General features: G+C 41.4%; 1 protein-coding gene across 2 annotated transcripts in view; it reads left to right on the top strand.

The window, feature by feature from the left end:
• dennd4c (DENN/MADD domain containing 4C) overlaps nucleotides 1-16,229 on the top strand; it is a 40,206-nt gene that overhangs the window by 3,390 nt on the left and 20,587 nt on the right. For both annotated transcript variants that reach the window (XM_085400277.1, XM_085400276.1), the window contains exon 3: nucleotides 13,862-14,172. In XM_085400277.1, coding sequence (XP_085256403.1) covers nucleotides 13,874-14,172 — 299 coding nt within the window. In that variant the 5' untranslated portion in view covers nucleotides 13,862-13,873. The remainder of the gene's footprint in view (nucleotides 1-13,861; nucleotides 14,173-16,229) is intronic.

Genomic DNA, 16,229 nt, shown 5'->3' with positions numbered 1-16,229 from the left:
GTTTTCCTGTTATAGCAATACATAAATATGAAAAACAAAAAGTAGGCAGAATACACTAACATTTCCTGTTAAGTAGTGGGAATCACCAGACCCCCACAATACATTATCACAATATTTCACTCATGATCTGATGATAGCTTGATTTTTAACATTTTGTGATAAGCTAAAAACACGTAATACAATTTATCATCTTTTATTTCAACTGTAAGTTATGTCCTCAAAGTTGTTGTTGTTGTTGTTTTTCCAATCTGTTTTATCTAAGCAGATAAAGTTATCTCACTTCAGTGATTCTTTTTTGTTGCAAAATGAGATTGTCAAGCACACCAACACTGTCACTAAAACCTACTATAAATGCTGTCATAAGACATAATCAGCCTGCAGTCAAATGGGATCAAGCTGGCAGTTATGTACTATGTTAAGTGTCCAGTTTTCAGTTTAGCCAACTTATTGTAAGTACACATGGCTAATGTTATGTCAGTAGGGCGGTGCAAGAGATGAACCGTTTTCTTAGTAGAGTGTTTTCGTATAATTATTATTTATATATTTATTTTCAAATATCAATAAAGTGCCTATTTTTGGTGTCCCTGTATCGATACAATATCGCTATGCAAAATATCGCGATACCGTCCTGTATCGATGTTTTGTTAAATGCAGTCTGTGAGAAGAAATGATCCATGCAAATAAAAAAGCAAGAAAGAAAAGACCCGGCTCATCCTTCGGTTCAGCTAATATTGTTCTTGCGAGCCTGACCATCTAGCTTCTTTCGCTGTTTGCCGTTGGTGTGTACTGTTTTGTGGGGTTTGGCTGGCTGGAACTGAAATTTTCCGAGACATGGATTACTCTGTCTCACCTGTGTCTGCTGTCTTTTTCAGCCCTGCTTCTTTGCCTCTTTCACCAGGTGTCTCTACATCCTGATCAATACAGAATTTTTAAGACCGATGCCAATACTTGATGATTTAAAAATCTGATACATCGGCCGATATTTCATTTTCTGCCAGACGCACAGAACATAAACAGATTTCATTAACAGTTGTTGCGTGTCTTTATTTATGAGTCCTTACTAAGATAATGTGACAGTGCTGATTATGAATTGTCGTGTTTTACTGTCGAAACAACTCATGGATTATCAGTTAACTATCTGTCCAACTCAGATTGGATTAGCTAGTTGTTGTTGGTGAGTCCCTAGTGGACAAGCTACGTAACATCAACACTCATAACTTGATTAAAGGGTGTTTCTCTCATAGCTTCTGTACTCTTTAAATTTTCATGTATTGGCCGTTACAAATGCTGATACTGATATATCGCCAAATAGCCTAATATCATTCGAGCTTTAGTTGTCTGTATCTTCAGCTCATTCGGAGGTTGCAGAGAAACTTTTGTGTGTGTCTTTAATGGCATTTTCGTTTCTGTTTCCTTTCAGTATTCAGCGTTAAGCACATGTGGTCAGCCTTTCAACTATTTAAAATCTTTCAAAGTCAGATTTCGCAGTGTTTGTATAAACCATTCACTGTGTAATATTTGTGCTTGTGTAAAGAAAGTTTTCCTCCATGAAGAGCTCAGAGGTTAGTGCCAGCAATGCTGTAATATCTGAATCAAGGACGCTTTTGCAGGCTTACCATTTCATTTACAGTCACACTTTTTTTTTTTTTTTCTTTTCTCAAGGTGTTTCTACACAATTAGCGGACAGATCGTGGTTTCTTGTCTCTTTGGAGCCAATGTGTACCTGAAGAAGCACTGTGCGTTCTGTTAAGCCGCCTGTTTGCACCTCTTAAGTTAAACCAAACTCAACATAGTTGTTTGTAGCCAAAGAGCAGCAGGAAGGCACTTGTAATCCGCTCCTCTTCCCTCTCAGGTAACCTGCTTCCCTCCTCTGACCCTTGTACTCTGCTGTGGTGTGCCAGCATGTCTGTTGTTTTCTTTCAGTAGCTCTCCCTCTGAGTCGGTGTAGACCCAGCTAGTTAGTACGAGCAATGAGTTTGCCTTCTCTCTCCCGTCTCCTTACAGTGGAAAGAATGCTCTGTGTCCACCGGCTTGTCACGCTTCAGGAGGGAGGCAGTCTTGTGACGTTTCTGCTAAGCCTGCCTTCGCTCCTTGCATCTACCCAAGCGGATTTTAACTGTAAATAGTCATATTTTTGAGGGAATGTGTGGTCTAAATGCTGCTTTTGACAGGTTTCAGTAAAGTGCCTCGTTTTCTTAAAAAAGAAAAAAACAACCCCACCTGCTTCACACAGTGGAATTAGAGACCCACTGTGATCCAGGAAGAAAAGTGGAAAATTTTCTGCTCCGCTCATTAGAATTCATTCCACGTCACTCCTGACTGCCTTTAGCGTTAGCGCTGATGCTATCTCTGAAAGTGTTGGACTGCTTAGAGTTCAAGATTTAGAGTTAACATACTAGGAGGGAGCAGACAATATGGGTGTTTGTCATAGTGCTGAAACAGCAGGGATTCAGTTCATTTTTTTAATATGTAAATATGTAATAATCTGTTACAAGTGGGAGACACACCTTGCTTAAAACCTGTAAAATTGTGAAATATAGAGGTGGGTTTTTTTGGGTTTTTTTTTTAATAACTTAAGTTAGAGCTGATGCCCAAAAGCTCAAATTCAAATAGCCTGAAGCAGCAGCAACAACAAGCAGCGTCATCCGTTCTGTCTGTCATCAGTATGATTTGCCAACCAGATGCCTATTCTGAGAAGCTTGTTGACAACTGCCGTCTGTGCTTACATGAAATTGAACTTTATGTAGACATTTATGTGTAAAAAAAGCAGCGTTCACGGCAGGTCTTCGGCTTTATTCAAGCACTACAGAGAGAGGGAGGTGTTGTTAGCATATGGATTTGATAATGCCGAGCTATCACACAGACTCCACCTCTCTCACACACACACGCTGAACAGCAAATATTGAATGGTAAGAGGCATTTCTTGCAAGTGCACATGACCTTGTTGGAACATTTCTGAAAGACTTTCCTTACTGTCGTAATTACTTGAAGGCTGATGTGGATCACTTCTGTTAAGTCTGGCTTTTAGGTTCATCACAGCGTGCTGTTGAGATTAATGAGCAGAGTGAGGTATTTCTAGACCGCACTTTAACAGCCAACTATGTATGTGCGTGCATACTCCAGCTCACGCCGTATGAATGCAATCATACATCAGCTCTACCGGCTTTCCTTTATCTGCCCTAAAAGCAGCATTCCATGTTTTTTTTTCTCTCCCCCTCCTGTGGTTGTCTCCTTGTAAAGTGGCGGTTTCATCACCTCACTGGCACCTTGTACTCAGTCTGGCCTAAGCCACTGACAGCACACTGTGATGACAGGTGGCAGAGAGGGCCACTTTGCTCTTCAGATCATCCAAAGCCCAGAACTACAGAGTGCCACTTGAAGCAGGCTCTGGTGCTGCAGAGTGTGATACAGCGTGGCTCAGCAGCTGTTTCAGGCAAGCTGTGAGTGGATGTGCAAGGCAGGGCTCCTGCTGAAGTAACCGAGACGGACACAGCACTCGCTGTTGTCCAGCATCGCGCACAAACACACACAATCTTGTGCATGCGCGTAATCGCAGACAGGCTCTTTGGTTCCCCCCCCTGGGGAACGAGCCTCCAAGCTCTTTTGTGTAAAAGGGATGAGATCATCGTGGGGCATACCATGAGGGGATAGAGTAAGGGGTTCCACCTAAATAGAGAAATCTCTGTTTTTTTTCTGTCCCTTTCTCTGCATTTCTCTAGCCAACTTGAGTTTCCCTCTGCCCTCAGGGGTTGTTGAGGTCCCTTTGGCATGTTTGCAAGTGAGTTAAGACCAGTGTCCCCCACAAACTCCTTTGTAGTGCAGGAAAATCCAGTATTTTAATGAATGGCTTAGAGTACTGTTAGTGAGCTGATTTGAAATGTTGTATTACAAGATACGGATTCCTTTTTTTATTTTACATTTTGGGGTATTCACTGCACCTTGTCTGGTCCCATAATATCTGTATAGGTGCCCTCCCTGTCCCCTCCCTATTGATCACAGTTGCTTGAAAGTTCTGATTATATTACAAACAAGCCCTACTGAGGGATGACAATGCAGTTGTTGTCACTGCAAATCCAACTAAGACAGGAAGCTGTGCTCCAGGAGTTGTTGATTTGGCTTTTTCAGGGGTTATTGATTTTAAAAAAATGGTGGTTATGAATGCTGAAAAGGCACAAATTGTCTTTCCATCAAAATAGTTTGCATCCTCCTTTTTTTTTTTTTTTTTTTTTTTTAAATATTTGGTGGATATGATGGGATAATCAGTTTATCTAGATCTTTAACTCTCAGTGAGAGTATTGCTATAAATTGATCATTTTTGGTCGGAGGTTTTTTTGTCTTTGTCACGGTTCTCTGAGTGAAAACCAGACAAAGAGCGTGTCACACGATCATCAGGCCTCACGAGTAACAGAGGAACAGGTTTTCAAATGGAAAGGGAGGGGCAGGGCACTACCTTTTTAGAGGCATGGTCTCAAATTACAACACAAGACTTCAGTGTAGTGAAAATGTAATGGAACAGTTTGTCTGCCAGTTTGACCCTTGAACCATAAGCACTGTAAGATTTTCTTCAGATTAACAGGTATTTTTTTCGCCCCATCCCTCTCATGTTGCTTGCCATTAAAAGGGCAGACAACCCCGGATGCAGCTTTCACCTCTGTTTATGAATACTTTAAAGCTTTTAGCTCTAATTTCTTGTCAACACCGGCGTTTAAGACGAGTACATAGTTTTATTTGCTCACCAGACGATAAAGGTAGCAATAAAATTTGCTTTGCTGCTATTGTCTTTCATGTATGTCTAAAACTAAAAATAGGCTTTTTTCAGAAGTCTCCGAGTCTGCCTTTACAGAGAGCATGGCAGCTAAGCTGAATGTACCCTTGAAAGATCAATTTCCTCAGCCAGAGTAACACTAGTCGCAGCTCAGGGTCGTGCAGCCTGGTATTGTTGGGCCTCGGTTGCTATGGCAGCGGCATGTATTATAAGCTGTCGAGAAGAGATATTTGTATGGTTGTGGGGCGTGTGGTGAATGCACGTGGGACTCTCTAGGGCTTCATGCTTTAAAGTATTGTGCCCGCCACTGTGGGCGCACCTGATGACATCAGGGGATGTTTGGCCCTGCGAGAAAAGAAGATAAGCAATGTCAGTGCCGTTGGTGGATGTGACCTGATTGTGCTCCACAGTGACAGATATCAGTAGCTGTATGAGCTATTCAGTGGCTAACCTACCCTCTTTAGTGCACACAATCAATGTAGTATAAACTATCACAGATTAATCCCAGTTCTAATAGCAACCTGGTAACAGCAAATAACGTGTTCCTTCAATGACCCATTTTCTGAAAACAGGAAATGATATGCGGTGGTTTCTCTGTGGTGGATGTCATTGATCATGGCTCAAAATGACAACAAGTATTTACGTCAACCTGCATTAACTTCTGTTAACTTATTAGAAATAATATTAATGCAGCACAACAGTGAAACCTAGGTAATATGATAACCGCAGTTCAGTTTTATTTACATAGTGCCAAATCACGGCAGCAGGTGCCTCAAGGTGCTTTATATTGTAAGGAAAGAGCCTACAAAAATACAAATATGACCTGAACATCCACTTGTTGACAGTAGGAAGGGAAAAACCCCGGTTTAACAGTAAGGACTCTCTAGAAGGGTTTAAAGAAGGGCGGACAAAAAACACTGAGTGGAAGAGAGCCAGAGATGAATAATAACTAATGATTAAATGCAGAGGGTTGTGTAAATACATAGAGAGTGCATCATGGGAAGCCTCATGCAGCCTAGGCTTATTGTAGTGTAACTAAGGGAGAGTTCAGGGTCACCTGATGCAGTCACAACTTTATGCTTTATCAAAAAGGAACGTTTTAAGCCCAGTCTTGAAAGTAGAGAGGGTGTCTGGCTCCTGGATCCAAACTGGGTGCTGGTTCCAGAGTAGAGGGGTGCTCATTTGGGATGATATGTTACTATGAGTTCTTTAAGATAAGATTACGCTTGATTATTCCTGATTAAGGATGTTGGATTTAACAGGGAGCCAATGAAGAGAAGCCAGTTTGGTCGAAACATGCTCTCCCTTTCTAGTCCCTGTCAGTGCTCTCGCTGCAGCATTTGTTTAATTCAGTACTGAATTTATTTTTTTTTGAAAAAAGGGGGGCTAATTGCATGAAAGCAAAATGTCATACCAAGTGTCATGAATGGCACGCCAGCCTCGATGTTGTATTTTAGCATTTTTTGTGAAGTGCTTCACTGGTTTAGTGAAAATTCACAGGGAAGCAAAACCCCTAAGTGGTAATCTATGCCAATTATCTTAGGAAGCTGTATGACTCACAGCCTTGATATTTTTCATGCCAGCATGACTGTTTTACAGGAGATGGCATGCAGAGGTTAAACTGTGCATGATATCCAGCAAAGCCGACTCTTACAAGTCAAGAAAAGGAACCTAAAGTCCTTTCCTGCTGATCACTTTCTTCTAAATACAAGAAAACGAGGCACTGTTGAGTAGTTGCTGTTACATGACTGGTCCACAGCCTGAACTACTGTAACAATGAAGGCAGTCGATGAAAATTACATTTCATTTGCCTCACTGTATCTCATTAGGGATATATTCAGGTAGTCAAACCTACCCAACTCCCTCCTTGTATTGTATCCAGCTATAATCAATATTTTTATCTTATGGCTCAAATGATCATAACATAAAAGGTTTTGCTCAAAGTAACTGCAGTTCCCTTTAGCATAAGTACACGAGGGCTTACACTGTGTCTACACTGGGAGCTTTGAACTTTGCTTTTATTTCATTTTCACCGCTCACTCTTTTGGCCACTGCCACTCTTTGTTGCTTTCTTGCTGGCATAGCCCCTTTAATGGGAAATAAATGTGTATGCGTGTGTCCCTCTTGCTCCTACGCCACCACAGCTCAACTAAGTGTTTAGCCTAGCTTAACTCCTCTGGGAGCATTGACGTGTACTCTTATTTGAGCCAAGTTCTAACATAAAAAGAGCTGAAGTGAAACTGAGTATTGAAAATAACGAAAAGTGTCCGTGGAGCTGCTGTCTGTATTTTTGGTGCCGTGAACTCAGTTTTTCCGGTCAACTTGTCAACCAATCAGCATACGGCCGACACACTCGAACAATGTGCAGTTGAGATTTGGAGGCAGCACGTTTCCATTGGTTGAAAACCTCTCTTCGTAGGCAAATACGCACTTGCAGCACCATAAATTAAGTATAATGGCTTTTTCATGGTTTTATGGTTTTTTGAGGTTTCATATTTGTCTGCTGTCACCAGGGAGCCGTTGCTGGTCTATCAATCAGCCAGAGAAAAGAGCCAAGTTACAAGATACAAAGAGCTGAAATGACTCTGACTGTTCTTCATGTCTGTGCTTTTCATGCTGTCTTTGATGGTTTTTCACGCTTCTGCAGTTTGTTAACTCCACAGTCACTTCCTTTATTGTTTCAGCCAATCAGCGTTTGACCTGCACACGAGTATCTTCCACATTAAGCTGTGGTCTGTTGTGGTTTGTGTAGCATATACCCATGGAAACAGATACAAATGTGGTACTATAAAGCCAACATAACGTGTGGTGACAAAGAGAAATTTTGGGAGAAAGTAGTGTGAACTTAAATTAGGTGAATAATTTTTATACTTTTATTTTTTCCTTTTTATGTATTTTTTACACCTTTTTGCTTAATGATATTAGGAAACATTGGCACTGTACTGTCTGCACCTCACAATTACTGCCTTTGTCCTCTCCACCACTGCCACCACCACCATTATCACTACCACCACTACTATCTTGACTTTGTTTTTAGTATATTTTTCAATTAATTACTTACACAAATGTTTCTTTCAGTGTGGTTAAAATATTCTAGCAGACCACCTAAGAATGTATGTTTTTGCGAGTGTTTGTCCTGTCTTCCTCCCCTCACCCCCAACTGCTCGTGACAGATGGCTCTTCCTCCTGAGCGTAATTCTGCTGGAGGTTTCTTCCTGTTAAAAGGGAGTTTTTCTTTCCCACTGTCGCCAAAGCACTTGCTCTTGTTGGGGGTTTCTCTGTTTTCTTTGTATTAATGTAGGGTCTTTGTTTTGGAGGTAAGTTGGCATTAGCTGATAAATTGAAACTCATTTGTTTTCTGGCTCCACAATATCAGACTCCAAACTCCTAAGATGTATTTTATAAACTAATATGTGCACCGCTGACTATATCCATCTTTTACATACAGTCTATGGGTTTAGCATATTGTAATTGTAAATTAAAATAAACGTTAAATTTCAGTTACTGGCTTAGAAGCTGATGGTCAGTTCATGTTTGTGGACTAAACTTTTGAAACAACTGCTCATTTGTAACAGACTCCCTGGACCATTTTCCATGTCAAGTGTTTTGGCTGTAAAGAGGCACTTATTTACCCACAAACACAGAAAGCCCATCCAGTCAATGTTTAAACCACCAGAGAACATTTATTGGCCACTTTGGTGAGAGCACATTTAACAGTGTGGTTTGTTGCTGTGCAAATATGGAGAAAACGGCATTTTGCTTTTAAACAGGTTTTTGACAAGTGAGATGTAGCCATGGATACTGTGCAGTAAATCTTTTCAGAGCAATAAGTCTTAACTCTGCCTCTGCAATGATGTTGTCACATAATAGTAGTGATATGTAGACACAAAAATAAACAAGTATCGGGGACATGACTAAACGTAGAGCAAATAAACACACGGCCATGAGTACAGAGATAAATAGACGTTATTGACTGAAGTGAGTAAACCCGGTCAGATAGATCTCGATAGATCGCGGATCCCTCCTGCCTCTTACCTTCTGTCCTCATTAATGCACTTTTTTATTGCGTTTTCTGTTGGTGGTAAAAGTAGAAATCATTCCGCCACACGACATTAACCTTTACTGGTTTCGCTGCTTAAATGGCTGTGTTGACGCATTGCACTCGGCTCTTTTTACTGGAGCGTTTTCCCAGCATTGTAATGAAAAGGAGGCCATATCCTGGGAAGATGTCCAGTTTTAACTGTTGAAAGTTACCTGGACCGTAGAGCTGGCAGTCTTCTCGAAACAAATCAATTTTGGCACATTCTCATAGGCAGCAAGCCAAGTTTGAGCCCAGAAAGTGGCACTGCATGAATTCTTCGTTTCAATGAGTCATGTCCTGTGTGACAATAATGAAACATAACTTGAAATGTCTGTGACACAGATTATACCGTGGTTGTCCCAGAATGTATGCTGTCAGTGGTTGAGAATCTAGAAAGGATTTGAAACTGTGTGGAAAGTGTGTTTGGTGCGTTTGCCTCACTGTAGCTGAATATTTCCTCCCAGGTAGGCCGATCTACCACACCTTGAACTGCAGCCTCCTGCACACAAACGTAGCCTCACGTGTATTCTTTTTGATTTTTACCTCTCCCAACTTTCAGATTGCCTGCATTGTTGCTTCATGATAATACCGTGGCATTATTGCAGTGCGTTATCATGTCAACCGGTAAAAATAGAAACAAGAAGACTACAAAGAACTGCATTAAGCTGTGTCATAAAGTTCAGGGCTGTCTGTGGCTGTACAAAGTGGCTTCTTTTTCTGTCCTGCTGCAGATGCTGACTCACCAGTGGAAAAACCGAACTTCCTGAGTTGGTCCTAAAAGCTCTTTGAAGAGGGCATAGACGCGCTTGCCTTAAGACTCTAATGTGGAACCTTTTCCCTTTTTAAACACCCCAAAATGACTGGTTTTATATATTTCTTCACTTGCCTACTTACATTATGCTTCCAAAAATGTAAAGACCAGGAGAAATACATAATTATATTTAATGTACCGCTCTGTTTTATTTGTAGTTTCCTGCCGAGTATAACATTATGACAATAATCAACATGCTAGTAAAGAGAACAGTGGCAGGCTGCCCCACTATTGATTTTAACTCATAATGTTGTCTGTGGTGGCTTTATGGGTGGTCGTTGGCTTATATGATCTTCAGGAATTACTCAAACTAACGTCATTTGTGGCTCGCTCATTAGAATGAAATAGCAATAAATGACTGAGTTACTTCAGATAGATCATCACTGGCAGTGATGAAGACATCCCATGATCCCATGCTACTTAATTATGGCTTCAAGCTGCATCTTCAATAAGTGATTTGATTGTGAAAACCCTTGTGGGAGAAATTATAAAAAGTAACTAAGTCACCTTCTCCTTGTTCGCTCTGTTTCTTAACTGTTTAAGTGGCAGATTTGAGATGCATATTTACCTCACTATCTACTGAGGGACCACCTGTTATAAACTGAACAGGAAACAAACTCTTTAGTTTTAGCCGCAGAACCATCCTGCGGATGAACCATCGCTCTCTGCATTTTTACCATACAGCAGTGTGTGACTGTGTTGCGTCTTGGTCTGTAACTGATTACTAAGTCCCTGACAGTGAACTTTATACTTGGCATTGTGACTCAAAGGTTTACTGGGAAAGCATAAACTTCTATTAGAAGTTCTCCTCGAAAACATGCAATACACGATGCCTAAAGGCGCATTATACCAGTGCCAGCCCAGTTTGAGACCATATTTCAGCAGTTTTGTAGACTTGGATGTCTGCTTGATTTACACTCTCAGTGGCATTTCTGAGCATTCCTCCAGCCTCGGCCGCTCTGCCTTGGCTCGTCGCAGCCACCAGAGCTTTAACTCTCTCGACTTGTTTGGAGCATTGCGGTGATATACAGTGACAAGGGTGTTTGGGAATGCCAGCAGATCCAGTCCCCTCGTTAAATCTTGCGTTTCCCTAGTGTGTGTGCGCTCCGGTGGGGTGCGACAGTCTTAAAGGATCCTTTCATTGCATTGACCACAGTATTTATTTTCTGGGGAATGCATGTGAAACCCATCCTACTGTGTCAAAGTCAAATGTTCTTCTGGCTAAGACGTACTTTCTGCTGCAGTTATAGTTGCAGACCTGCAGATCTTTGATGTACGTGACCCACATTAAGGATGTCATTTTACCTTGTGTGCCACATGCGGCCCACTTTGATCTTCAATCTGGCCTTTCTGTCAGTTTAAAGAAGTTTAACTACAGATTTAATCTCTGACATGTCTTTAATGTAAGATAACGAAGTGCAGTTTCAACAACACATCTCGCTTTTTCTAGGAAAATAAATAAATATGTTAGTGTAACATGGTAGACTAATGTGCCTGTGTTAATTCAGCTCCATATTATTGTGTGAAGTTGCACTGGGTTGGGAGTGGTTTTGTGTGTGTGTCACATTTTTGGTGAGCCAATGGCTGGAATGGGGTTGGACTAATTAGAGGCAGGTGTACTTGATTGCACTGATACACTGGTCTACTTATAGCCCACACTACAAACACTGCTGTGTCGTTTTGTCTCTCTGTGCAGGTATGTAATGTGATGAAATCAGATATGTTTGGGATGGATGGATTTTGTGCTATGAATTCTATAGTGAAAGTGTCGTTTTGTCTCTCTGTGCAGGCCAGGGCCTATTATATGCCACAGCCTAAAGGTAGCAGAGTTGCAGAGGCTGGAGTGACCACTGGCTATATGCTTGCAGGGTGGTGGGTCTCCAAGGACAACTTCTAACCCTGTTACAGGCAACACGTGGAGTGCAACTGGCCGTGTGGCATAGCTGGCTCTGGCCTTGGGACTGTGTGTTTTTTATATAATTCATAAATGGGACACTGGACTGTTTTATCTTTTATCTCTTGATATATATTTTTGTCAATAAATTATCTTTTAGAATTTTATTGACTGTCATCTTTTTGCCCACGACAGAGACGGTTGGTCAGACCTAGAATCTTTCTTTGGGTGTGTTACAACTGGCGTTGCCGACAGGATCTGGCTACCATAATCTGTAGTGGGCAAAAGCAAGATGACTGATCAGAGTGAATCACAGTCTGGCCCAAATAGAGAAGCACCAGTTTCTAGTGCAGGGTTTAGGCCCTTTGGTATGATCCCTATGTTTAATATGGTCACAACTAAATTTAGAGGGAAGGATTCAGATATTAGTCTAGGTGAATGGAAAAGTAATTTGCAGACATTTTCTTTGCAAGGAGTTCCTGTAGATTTTAGAGCAGAATTAACACTCTGTTGCTTGGAAGGCAAGGCTAAAAGAGAGATTTTAATTCTAGCACCAGAGAAGCGTAATTCACCTGAGCTAAATTTTAATGAGTTAGATAAGTTGTATGGGGATAAAACAACTGCTTCGGTCCTGCGCTCTCAGTTCTTCAACGCTCGCCAAGAAACACATGAAGACATCAGTTCATTTGCACTGAGATTACTAGAACATTTTCTCAGGTTAAAGAGGAAGGACCCTAGAGGTATGAATGACGAAGATATTCTTCTCAGAGATCATCTGGTTGAAGGCTTGAGAGACACTGCCCTTAGAGGTGAATTCAGAACAAATTCTAATGAATGATCAGTTGACTTTTGCAGAAATTAAAGCAGAACTAATCCTGAGGGAACGTTTATGGTGAAATGGTTGATCCAGTCCAGTGTTTTGCTGCCAAAGGTGAAAGATACAAGACCTGTAATGCTAAGGATATGGAACAGATCAAATCAGAGTTGTGGGAGGACATGAACAAGCAAATGACCACACAATTCAATAATTTATCACAGACTTTGATCAAAGAAATCCGATCAGAACTTCATCAAGCTACACAAAAGACTTTGGACATTCATACTGTTTAATTTAAAAGATATGTATTCATGTAAAATATTTATGCACATATAGTAAAATAGCCCATACATAAGATATAAAATGTTAAATGGAATAAAAACAACACTATGGACAGTGTGTTCGCCACCATCTGAATGGCCCTGAGGGGGTCTACAATGTCTTTCAGCTTATCTCGCCTGAGAACCCAATCTGGTGCAAACTTTGGTGCAGCGTGGGATTTTCGAGGCGCCACTGGAACGAAGAAGCTCCCGTTGATCGACGCGCTCATCTTCTGCTTCATGATTGCTCTTTCTGTGTCCATCTTGTGTTTACGAGCAGTGAGGCAGTAAATACTGTGGATCCTATCCAAGACCTTGGGTAGCTTTTTGACCTCCTCAGTGCGTTGCTTGTCCTGCAAGCATATAGCCAGTGGTCACTCCAGCCTCTGCAACTCTGCTACCTTTAGGCTGTGGCATATAATAGGCCCTGGCCTGCACAGAGAGACAAAACGACACTTTCACTATAGAATTCATAGCACAAAATCCATCCATCCCAAACATATCTGATTTCATCACATTACATACCTGCACAGAGAGACAAAACGACACAGCAGTGTTTGTAGTGTGGGCTATAAGTAGACCAGTGTATCAGTGCAATCAAGTACACCTGCCTCTAATTAGTCCAACCCCATTCCAGCCATTGGCTCACCAAAAATGTGACACACACACAAAACCACTCCCAACCCAGTGCAACTTCACACAATAATATGGAGCTGAATTAACACAGGCACATTAGTCTACCATGTTACATTAGCATGCCTCTTTGGGATAAATTGTAATAATTTCTCCTGTAATTGTAAAACTTTTTTTTTTTTTTTGAAAGCTGACAGAATATGTCCCGTTTTACTTTGAACCTAAAATCATAAATCATACATTTCTACAGTAGATGGTGAAAAAACAGGAAATTTTCTGTCATTTATTTGTTTATCTGTTGCTTCACTACATAAATGGAGGTCTGTACCACTGGTTAAAAATCCAAAATGTATCCCCTCCTTCACATTTTCCAGAGCCACCCAGTTGGACTGGATTAGAGTCTTTTGCAGGCTAATTCTGTTTGACACCCATGTGCTTTGTAAGAACATTTAAATACAGTATAGCATAGAAGGCTACAAGAAGCTTTGCTGTATATGAGGTTGAAATCAAAAATGTAAATTTTTTGTTCTTTCTTCTCAGGTACATCCAGCCATGATTGAGGACAAGGGTCACCGCGTGACCGACTACTTTGTGGTGGCCGGGCTGACCGACAAGTCCACGCCCCTGGAGCAGGACCTGTCGGAGACTAAATCCACCGGGCCCAAAGCGCCCATCACTGAGTTGGCCGTCATTAACAAGTCAGCAGGGGAAACAGTGCCTGAAGGCTTCACTTGTATCGAGAGCACCCACAGCGGCCAGCCAGCCAACCTTAATCATGGCAGTCTCAAGAGCCCCGAGCTCTTCCTCTGCTACAAGAGAGGACGGGGTAAACCTCCGCTGATTGACATCGGGTGAGTCAGCCATTTATTTACAGTATGCTGGTGTTTGTAATCACAAATGCCCATTTGCCTGCAGGAGGAGGAGACCATTATAAGTGGGGTTATTTAGCAATTTTAGAACTAGGTTTAACTGATGAATAGCACGAGAGAAAAAAAATCCTACATCATTTTAAACTCATGTGTTTAAAATGATGTAATCGGTACACAAGTTCTCCTGTAAGCTGTAAATTCAGACAGATGAAATATGTATGGTTCATCCAGCCAAGTATATAAAAATGAAGAATGAGATTTATTTTTTTATCCACTTTGTTGTGAATCTTTAGGTTCATCCTACTGCTCTGATTTCTTGCTGTGTTATTGTGATTAAGGCAGGTTAGAGAAGTGAGCTTGTGTGGAAGAGAAACAAGCTGATCAATTACACCTGCTACAAATTGCTGTCATTGCTGTGCAGATTGCTAGCTGACATGCTGGCAGTTGATCATACGCAGAAAGCAGCCCTGTGGTGAAAAATCTGATCAATCAGCTAAGTGGATCGTTAGTGTGCCGGTGCTGTCACGTCATCATTCAGAATTTCACATGAAAAAACCTTTTCAGCAGCGTCATTTGATGACTGTCACTGTCAAAAACCCCTTTTTTGTTTTTTTGGGGGGGGGTTCCCCCCTGCCAATCAAAACCTGCCACTGTTAGGTTTGTCAGTTTGTGTTTTATACCTGACAAAACATTACTGCAGACATTCAGGAAGTAGGCGAGTTAGCTGTTTATTCACTCTCCCCTATTTTGTGACAAAGTTCCCCCTCTCCGCCACGCCTCTTGGCTCGTATCTGACAATAGAGATTTCCCTGCTTCCTACTATTATGTTTTAAAAGGGAACTCCAATATATTTCACTTCACGCAGCGAGGTATGCCCTAAGCCTTACTAGCGTCACAGGAAGCCGAACTTTTAATCTACATCTCATCAGCAGCAGCATTTTATCCTGTTACCTGAGTGAAGGAGCAGTATCTCATGCAGTAATGCATCTTTCAGAACAGTGATGCAACCTCTTAAGGCATTCACGTTCTTCACACACCTGAGCTTTGTCTAAAGCCTGTTTTTTTTGGGGTTTTTTTGTTTTGTTTTGTTTTTTTCCTCCTGCTAACAAACTGGAGATTCCAGTTACAACTGCCAGCATTCTCCTGCTCCCTCTCTGGAAGATTCCCCTCCTCTCTGCAAAATCAAGACTGGATTAAATAAAAAAACGTCGATCTGGTGCCTCAGACTTTATTTCCATTCTGTAAAGAATCTACTAATGTGATTTCCTCCTCCTAGGTATCGCTTTATAGCCGTGACTCCCTGCACACACAGAAGATTGTATGCAAAGTCATATTTCCTCCATGAGATTGTGCAATCCCCCTCAGCATGCAAATAGGAAAAAAAATAGAAGTAAACTTGTAAAGCTGCTTTGTACTTTCATCATCAGTTGAGACACTTATGCCTCTGATGAGGCTGAATAACAGCATGGTCTTCTTGCGGGTTACTGTTAACAAATATTTAGACTCCTAATGTAAAATTTGTGAATTTAATACAAAAGCTGTTTGAGAAGATGCTTGCTTTTACTCCACCTTCCGCTTGTCCAGTGAATAAATGTAAATCTAGTGAAGCGTAAATCATTTATCGCTCCTTCTGTTGTCCAACATTCCCAGCCCGGGGCTCCAGAGCATGACTGCTTACCGTGCCCATTAAGACCCTGTTTTTGTTGCCTAAATGAGAATTTTGCTGGCAACTGTCCTCCCGGCCTCTTTTGATTTGTCCTGCACTCTTTTCAGAATAAATGGAGTGTTTCAGGACTATTATATCTGCAACGGCTGGCTCTACCCGTGGATCAAAAAGTGTGTTTTTAGTCCTAGTTTGTAGAGGGTAGGAGTCAAAGCTTTTGGCCTCCCACATGGCATTGTCCAGATGGAAAGGGAGGACATGGAGCATGCTGCTACAGAAGCCCTGCAGTCATGCAAAAAATAAAAAAATCCAACACAGTGGGGCAGTGATTGCTTTCCAGACTGCAGCTCTTGGCTGTGTGAAATTCAACGTGGGA

This window comes from Rhamphochromis longiceps, linkage group LG3 (assembly GCF_057381845.1).
Source record: "Rhamphochromis longiceps isolate RC_006_pf linkage group LG3, R_longiceps_female_GT1.1, whole genome shotgun sequence".
In the NCBI taxonomy this organism is placed as follows: domain Eukaryota; kingdom Metazoa; phylum Chordata; class Actinopteri; order Cichliformes; family Cichlidae; genus Rhamphochromis; species Rhamphochromis longiceps.
Note: the sequence above shows the minus strand (reverse complement) of the source record. Positions and strands in the feature narration are given on the sequence as shown.